An 8,640-nucleotide genomic window follows, 5' to 3' on the forward strand; every position below is an offset into this window, starting at 1 on the left:
TTCAAAAAAGTATTTTAAAAAGTACTTTTGTCTCAGAAAAGAAATTCAAATAAAGTTCGTTTGCATGCAGTTGGAGAATAAAAATAAAAAGGAAAAACAGAATTTGAACAAAAGACTTTCAGTAATTCTTTTTCTTTTTTAAAGTAAATAAATAAATAGATAAATAAATAAGTAAATAAATAAATAAATAAATAAATAAATAAATAAATAAATAAATAAATAAATAAATAAATGAACAAATAAATAAATGTTTTTTTCTCTAAGTTTCACTACGAACCAGCAAATGAAAACTCCCACAAGTACAATTTCTGAATAAAAAAACTATTTATATCAAAAAAGATTTTATTTTCTTTTTTCTCTTTTAATAAAATTAAAAATACCATTTCAATCTCTTATCACTTCAAGCATTAATTAAAATACTTTTCAAACTTTTAAAAAACCCTTTTGCACCAAAACTAACGGGGGCCCCCACTTGGGGGCCCCTGGTCTCAGCTGGGGGGGCCCCGGGGGCCCCCTAGGGGGGCCCCCCAGGGGGGCCCCCAAGGGGCCCCCCAAGCGGCCCCCCAGAGGGCTCCCCAGGGGGCCCCTAGAGGGCCCCCCCGGGGGCCCCCAGAGGGCCCCCCAGGGGGCCCCCAGAGGGGCCCCCTGGGGCCCCTGCTGCAGCATATTGTGGCCTAGAAATGCCTTTCAGGAAGATATAAATTTGAATTAAAAACTTGAAAAATAAAATGAAAAATAAATTATTCTGAAGAGAGATTTAGTCTCAGCAATAATGCATGCAGGCCCAGAGTTTGGGGCTTTTGGAGTTCCTCTTTAATTCTATTCATTTCTATTTCCCTGCTGCTGCTGCTGCTGCTGCTGCTGCTGCTGCTGCTGCTGTTGCTGCAGGTGGCTGCTGCTGCTCCGTGGGGCCGTTCTTTAATTCAATCTATTCGTATGTATTTGCTGCTGCTGCTGCTGCTGCTGCTGCTGCTGCTGCAGGAAGCTGCTGCTGCTCCTTTTGATCATTAAAAAAAACAAATTTTTCGTTTGAATTTTGTTTTTTAATTATTTTCTACTTCAGAATTTGGTTTTTAAATAATTAATTTCCTTTTTAGCGTTTGCAGACTTTTGCCTTTTTATTTTTTTAAAATTATTTTATATTTTAGAATTTGGTCTTGAATTATTCTCACTGGACTCTGTGAACATTTATAATATCTTTTTAATTCAGAGCAAAATATATTAATCCAATTATAAACGAAAGATGAAAAATCAAAAAGACTCATACTTCTGCTTCACTGAAAGCCCCCTGCAGCAGCAGCAGCAGCAGCAGCAGCAGCAGCAGCAGCAGAAGCAGCAGAAGCAGCAGCAGCAGCAGCAGCAGCAGAAGCAGCAGCAGCAGCAGCAGCAGCAGAAGCAGCAGCAGCAGCAGCAGCAGCGGCAGCAGAACTTTGCTGCTGCTCACTGGATTTTAGCGGCTCTTTTCCAGTTGCAAAACCACTGTTGCTGCTGCCTTTTCATTCTTTTCTTTTTTTAAAAGAGTCTCCACATTTATATCTGATGAAATTAATTTAAATAATTGAAATAATTAATTAAAAGTAATTAATGCATTTCAAGATCGCTACGAGTTTTCAGCTGCTCCTCTTGCTGCGGCCTTTGCGGCTGCTGCTGCTGCTGCCGCTGCTGCTGCTGATACTGCTGTTGCTGCTGCTGCTGCTGCTACTGCTGTTGCTGCTGCTGCTGCTGCTCTTGCTGCTGCTGCTGCTGCTACTGCTGCTGCTGCTGGGGCTCTAGGTATGCTGGCAGCTGGCTTTCTTTGAACGCTTTCCTCCACTGTTTCCATTGAAACTTCTAAATTGAAATTAAATTAAAAATAAAACTGTTTATTTGGAAAAGAAAAACAATTTATTTGGAAAACAAAAACAGTTTTATTCGTTGTTGTGTGTTCGCTGGTGTCCTTGGCTCTTGTGCTGCAGCCCGGCCACCCATAAATGGAAATTCTTGACCAAATCACCGCCAAAAAGTCCTTTTTTTTCCGTTTTTTCCACCAAAATATCAAATAATTGACAAAATAAAAATAAAAGGCTCCAAAAAGATATATATAAGGCGTTAAAAAAGCTCTTCTGTTGTGCCTGAGTTGGCGCCACACACGGCGTCGCCAGCCCCATCATTCCGTTGCTGATCTGCAGAAAGCTTGAAGTTAAAAATTAAAGGGAAAAGAAAGTTCAATTGAATTAAAAATGGAAAAGTTTATTTTATTTAAACTCTTTAATTGTAAAATATATTTATTTGAACAAGAGCTGCGAAACTTATAGCTTTCTTTTGCACAATGTTGCAGTTCAACACGCCGGCTGCGATCTTCGCTCGCAGTTCACCAAAAACGACCAAATAAAGGAATTTGAAGAATCAAAATGAAATTAAAAACATTTTAAAACATTTAAATTAAAATATAAAAACTCTTTAAGCCAAAAAAAAGAAAAAAACAAACTCCGAGTCCGGGAATTGAACCCGGGTCTTCCGCGTGACAGGCGGAAATACTAGCCACTATACTAACTCGGACTGGTAGTGTTCCCCAATTACTTTTCTAAAAGATGAAATGAGTTTATCTGATTATTAATTCCACCTCCTAAACCCCAAACCCTAAACCCTAAACCCTAACCCTGAACCCTAAACCCTAAACCCTAAACCCCCGGAAGGGCGCACGGCGGCGTGTGAAGAGCTGCTGCGTTGAAGTGCTAAAACACCCTTGAAAAGTTAAAGCGAGTTGCCTGCAGCGCCTCCCACAGCAGCAGCAGCAGCAGCTGCTGCTGCAGCAGCAACTGCTGCAGCAGCAGCTGCTGCTGCAGCAGCAACTGCAGCAGCAGCAGCAGCAGCAGCGCGTTTGGCTTCGCCAGCAGCTCTCGGCCGCGGGTTTTCGCAGGGTTTGGAGAGCTGAAGTGGGGAGAAGTGGCGGAAGTTTGGAGAAAGTGGAGAAGTTTGAGAAATTAAAATAATTAAATTTAATTTCCACTTTTATTTCCAAATAAAACTAATTCTTTTTGCTTTCTTGTGCTGCTCGACACATATCCCGCAGCGCGCCCAAGTCCACGTCCGCGGGCTGCAGGTGTACGTACCGCACGGCCGAGCCGCGGATGAAGCAGCTCCGCACCGACAGCTGCAGCAGCAGCAGCAGCAGCAGCAGCAGCAGCAGCAGCAGCGGTTGGTGCAGCAGCAGCAGACAGCAAGGCGGCACGCGCGCGGCAGCAGCAGCAAAGCCGGCAGCGCGGACACCAGCAAGACGCAACGCACACAGCCGCAGCAGCAGCACCGGTGCTACCAACAGCAGCAGCAGCAGCAGCAGCAGCAGCAGCAGCAGCAGCAGCAGCAGCAGCAGCACTACCAGCAGCAGCAGCAGCAGCAGCAGCAGCACTACCAGCCCCAGCAGCAGCGCCACTACCAGCAGCAGCGCCACTCCCCGCCCGACTCCCCGCCCCGCCCCGCCCCCGCAGCAGCAGCCCCCACAGCAGCAGCAGCAGCAGCAGCAGCAGCAGCAGCAGCAGCAGCAGCAGCTGACGAGGTGGGGGCACTTGTCGGGGTCTGCCACTTGGACTTGCGTCAACTTGATGTTCAAAAACTGATCCACCGAATGCAGAACTCCCGAAAGCTGCAGGTCGTTCTTCAACTCCACCATCACTTCGCAGCTCCGCTCCGCCAGCTTCTGGAAAAAAGAAAAGTAAAACTGCAGCAGCAGCAGCAGCAGCAGCAGCAGCAGCAGCAGCAGCAGCAGCAGCAGCAGCGGCAGCAGCGGCGGCGGCGGGGGCGCGCGGGGTGAGGCGGAGGGAGGGCAGTGGACGGGCACGGGACAGCAGCAGCGGCACAAGGAACGATCGGGAAGCAGCAGCAGCAGCAGCAGCAGCAGCAGCAGATCCGGCAGCTAGCTAGCTGGCTGGCTAGCTAGCTGGCTAGCTAGCTAGCTAGCTAGCCAGATTGAGGGCCCACCATTTTTGCTTGGGCTGCTTGTCCTTGGGATGGGGCCGCGTGAGGCAGAGGGTTATGCAGAGCTGCTGCTGCTGTTGCTGCTGCTGCTGTTGCTGCTGCTGCTGTTGCTGCTGCTGCTGTTGCTGCTGCTGCTGCTGTTGTTGCAGAAGCTGCTGGTGCTGCTGCTCTTGCTGCAAGCCCCAATAGTGCTGCTGCACTGCTCCCCTTTGCGAACCCCACGGCTCTAGCTGCTGCTGCAGTTGCTGCTGCTGCTGCTGCTGCGGCTGCTGTTGCTGTTGCTGCTGCTGCTGCTGCTACTATGTATCTCGAGTCTCAGTAGTGCTGCCAGCAGCACTCAGTTCAGCAGCTGCCCCGATCTGCCCTGTCGAGAGCAGCAGCTGTGGCTGCTGCTGCTGCAGCTGTAGCTGCTGCTGTTGCTGCTGCTGTAGCTGCTGCTGTTGCTGCTGCTGCTGCTGCGGCTGTTGCAGCAGTGGGGGGCCCTAGCCGCAGGAGGCAGCACGAGAAGTTTGCTGCTGCTGCTTGCAGCTAAAAATGAATAAAGAAGAATAAATTTGCAGCAGCAAATGGGTAGCTGTTGGAGCTGCTGCAGCTGAAACCTCCGCTGCTGCTGCTGACGGTTCTGCTGCTGCTGCTGCTGCTGCTGCAGGATAAGCCAGCGGTGCGTGCGTCACCCGTGTCTCTAAAAGGACCTCTGTTTTATGTGTACCGGCTGCAACAAACCCTAAACCCTAAACCCTAAACCCTAGATCTTCGGGGCTGGACCGGCGCATGCAGCCGCAAAGGTGGCTGCGGGAGTGAAGCGGCTGCAGCAACAGTTTATTTCTTCAAATAAAGTCCAAATTTATAAATTAAATTTATTTATTTATTTATTTATTTATTTTATAAATAAATAAATAAATTTAATTTCAAATTTCTCTGCGGCGTCAGACGCTCAAGGCGCGCGTCGGTGGAAGCAGCAGCATGCAGATCCGACGGCAACGAAGTTCATGAATTCGCAAATGGCAATTTTCCATCTTTTGAGAATAAAACGAAAACAAATAATAAATAAATAATAAATAAATAATAAATAATAAATAAATAAATAATAAATAAATAAATAATGACTGAATTGAGAGGCAAACGGCGCAAACGCGGCGAAAAACCCGCAGAGAATGAGCAATCCGGCTGCTGGCTTTCAGTTCAACTTCTTTGCAAACCCTAAACCCTAATCGCTAAACCCTAATCGCTAAACCCTAATCGCTAAACCCTAATCGCTAAACCCTAAATTAAACCCTAATTTAAACCCTATGATTCCCGAAGCCTCAGGTTCTCATTAGACCCTTAAACTCGTATCTTGCCTCGTTTGTAATTGTCTAGGGTTTAGGTAGAGTTTAGTGCTTAGGGTTCAGGGTTTAGGGTTTAGGGTTTAGGGTTTAGGGTTTAGGGTTTGAAGCCTCCAGCTCACGCTTACGGTTTAGCCTGCTGCTGCAGAAAGGCGGCTTCTTGCTGCTGAAAAGAAGACAAAAAGAATTTTAAAATTCTAAACCCTCAAAGAGAAGAAAAGAACTTTTGAAAGTTGTAAACCCTCAAAAAGAAAACAATTTTAAGAACTTCTAAACCCTCAAAAAGAGAAAAAGAATTTCTAAAGTTCTAAACCCTCGAGACAGCCGAATGCGGGGGAGGGTTTAGCAATTCAGGTGTACGTACACCTGCCAACAACAGCGGCCCCCCCCCACGTGCTGCAGCCCTGGGCGCTTCTTCAAGCAGCAGCAGCAGCAGCAGCAGCAGCAGCAGCAGCAGCAGCAGCAGCAACAGGAGTAGCAGCAACAGCAGCAGCTCCTGCGTAGGAACTCTAAGAGAAGCAGAGGGGCCCCCCGGGGGCCCCACACTTTACCTTACTGGGGATCGAAAATAAAGCGATCCCAGGCCCCACAAAGAGCCCCACAAATGCCTTTTTGCTGCTCCAATCTCTTCCTAAAACACACCAGGGGGGCCCCCTGGGGCCCCCATTTAGGGGCACCTCAGGGGGGCCCCCGGGGGCCCCCAGCCCCGCACGGGCCTTGGGGGGCCCCCCAAGAGGTTCTTAGGGCACTGCGCAGCAGCAGAAATGCGGCAATAACTGTGGGGCCCCTGTGGGGCCCCACAGGCCCTCACCAGGGGCCCCTGTGGGGCCCCTGGGGGGCCCCTGGGGGCCCCCCTGTGGGGACCTCGTGGGGCCCCCGTGGGGCCCCTGTGGGGCCCCCGTAGGGCCCCCGTGGAGCCTCTGTGGGGCCCCTTTGGGGCCCCCGCGGGGCCCCCTTGGGGCCCCTCAAAGACCCATGAGGGGCCTTTGTGGGGCCCCTGTGGGGCCCCACAGTTGCAGAGGAGGTTTCGTAGGGGCACTGATATAGCCTTAGTGGCACCGCCTTAGCTTTAGCAAACCCTAAACCCTAAACCCTAAACCCTAAACCCTAGGGGCTACTTAAAAGCCCCACGAGATTAGCCCTCCTTTGCTGCTGCCTTTGAGTGCTGTTTTGCTTCTCGCTTTGCTTCTGCTGCAGCAGCTCCGCTGCAGATCTGCTGGCCAGACTGCCACGCTTGCATGCAGCAATGCATGCATGCATGCATGCATGCAGCAATGCATGCATGCATGCAGCAATGCATGCACGCATGCATGCATGCAACAATGCATGCACTAATGCATGCATTGATGCATGCACCCATGCATGCATGCACGGACTCAACCCACTGCACTTTTCTACTCTAAAGCGCTCTCGAGAAGCAGCTAGCTGTAACTAGCTGCAGCTAGCTGCAGCTAGCTGTAGCTAGCTGTAGCTAGCTGTAGCTAGCTGGGCCTAGCTGTAGCTAGCTGGGCCTAGCTGTAGCTAGCTGCAGCTAGCTGGGGCTAGCTGTAGCTAGCTGGGGCTAGCTGTAGCTAGCTGCAGCTAGCCATTGGCTAGCTAGCGGCGAGCTGGCTAGCCAGCGTCAAGCAGGCTTGTGGCTGTTTTAGTTTTGGGGCGCTGAGGCCCCTGGCGTTTCATTTAAAGCTTCAGTTGCATGCATGCATGCATGCATGCATGCATAAATGCATGCATGCATGCATGCATAAATGCATGCATGCATGCATGCATGCAATTGTATGCATGCATGCATGCAATTTTTATTTATTGACTCGCAGCTGACCCCCAGAGTTCAGGGTTTAGGGTTTAGGGTTTAGGGTTTGGGGCACCCTGAGAAGCCTGGTGGGGCTCACATTCAGCAGATTTGCCGGTCAGCGGCCCGTCCATGCTGCTTCTAAACAGCAGCAGCAGCAGCAACAGCAGCAGCAGCAGCAGCAGCACCTGCTGCTGCTGCTGCTGCTACCTGCTGCTGAGGCGGGGCGCTGCAGCAGCAACGGGAACCCGCTTGTGCGGCTTGTACAAGAGGCGGCCGCGCGTCTAAAGCTGCAGCGTCTGCCACTGTTGTTGCTGCTGCCGTTGCTGCTGCTGCTGCTGCTGCTGCTGCTGCTGCTGCTGCTCTTGTTGCTGCTGCTGCTGCTGCTGCTGCTACGAACGCGCACCAAACGAAGGCGTCTCTATACCTGAGAGGAGAATTCGTTCGTCTCTTTGGTGGGCCTTTTGGCTCTTCGAGGAAGTGCGCCCGGGGGCGTTCTAAGCAGCAGCAGAAGCAGCAGCAGCAGCAGCAGCAGCAGCAGCAGCAGCAGATGCATCAAAAGCAGCAGCAGCAGCAGCAGTCACGCTAACGTGTTTAGTTGCTCAGTTGCACCGCAACTAGGACTTGAAAGAGCAGCCAGGAGCTGCAGCAGCAGAAGCAGCAGCAGCAGAAGATGCAACGGCAGCAGCAGTAGCAGCAGCAGCAGCAGCAGCAACTGCAGCAGCAGCAAAGCGCTCACCCCTTTTTCAGGCGGCTTCCGGTCCCTATGCCTCTGCTCACGATGGTGAGAAGATGCAGCATCGCTTTGCTGCTGCTGCTGCTGCTGCTGCTGCTTTTCTTTTGAAGCAGAACGCCGTCGAGAAGCAGCTGCAGCAGCAGCAAGCATCAACGTAAACAGCAGCAGCAGATGGAGCAGCAGCAGCAAGTGCGGCAGCAAGAGCAGATGCAGCAGCAAGTGCAACAGCAGTAGCAGATGCAGCAGGACATACAGCAGCAGCAGCACAGGGTATCGCAGCAGCACGAGGTGCAGCAGCAGCAGTGGATGCAGCAGCAGCAGCAGTGGGTGCAGCAGCAGCAGCAGTGGATGCAGCAGCAGCAGTTGGGTCTTCTCGCAGTGCATGCCCACACTGCCTAGCTAAAACCCTAGATTGCAAAACCTTAATTCCAAACCCTAATTGCTAAACCCTAGCAGCTTCCCTAAAACCCTAAACCCTAAACCCTAAACCCTAAACCCTAGACCCACAAATGAGGCGTTCGCCGAAAGCTGTTTGCTGCGCGTCGCCGCGCCGAGTTCCTAGGTGGGGGAGCTCACCCTGCAGCAGCAGCAGCAGCAGCAGCAGCAGCATGTGCAGCAGCGGCAGCAGCAAGTAGCGCAAGCAGCAGCAGCACAGCAAAGATGCGACTGCAGCAGCAACATGAAGAGGTGTGAAAAGAGCAACACCACGAAAGAGACAGCAGCAGCTGCAGCAGCTGCAGCCGGCACTCAGACAGCAGCAGCAGCAGCAGCAGCAGCAGCAGCAGCAGCAGCAGCAGCAGCAGCAGCAGCAGCAGCAGCAGCAGCAGCAGCAGCAG

The 8,640-nt window shown here is 51.1% G+C and overlaps 1 protein-coding gene across 1 annotated transcript; it reads left to right on the forward strand.

Moving 5' to 3' along the window:
- Positions 1-1,243: 1,243 nt before the first annotated feature.
- On the forward strand, positions 1,244-3,790 carry ENH_00007260 (hypothetical protein; the record flags this gene model as incomplete). The annotated part of the gene is made up of 4 exons (XM_013578580.1): positions 1,244-1,467; positions 2,318-2,348; positions 2,754-2,900; positions 3,083-3,790. The coding sequence occupies 4 exons, from the start codon at positions 1,244-1,246 to the stop codon at positions 3,788-3,790; spliced, it is 1,110 nt and encodes a 369-aa protein (XP_013434034.1).
- Positions 3,791-8,640: the final 4,850 nt, after the last annotated feature.

The sequence above is a fragment of the Eimeria necatrix genome, genomic scaffold, assembly GCF_000499385.1.
Source record: "Eimeria necatrix Houghton genomic scaffold, Enh_scaff1205, whole genome shotgun sequence".
In the NCBI taxonomy this organism is placed as follows: Eukaryota; Apicomplexa; class Conoidasida; order Eucoccidiorida; family Eimeriidae; genus Eimeria; species Eimeria necatrix.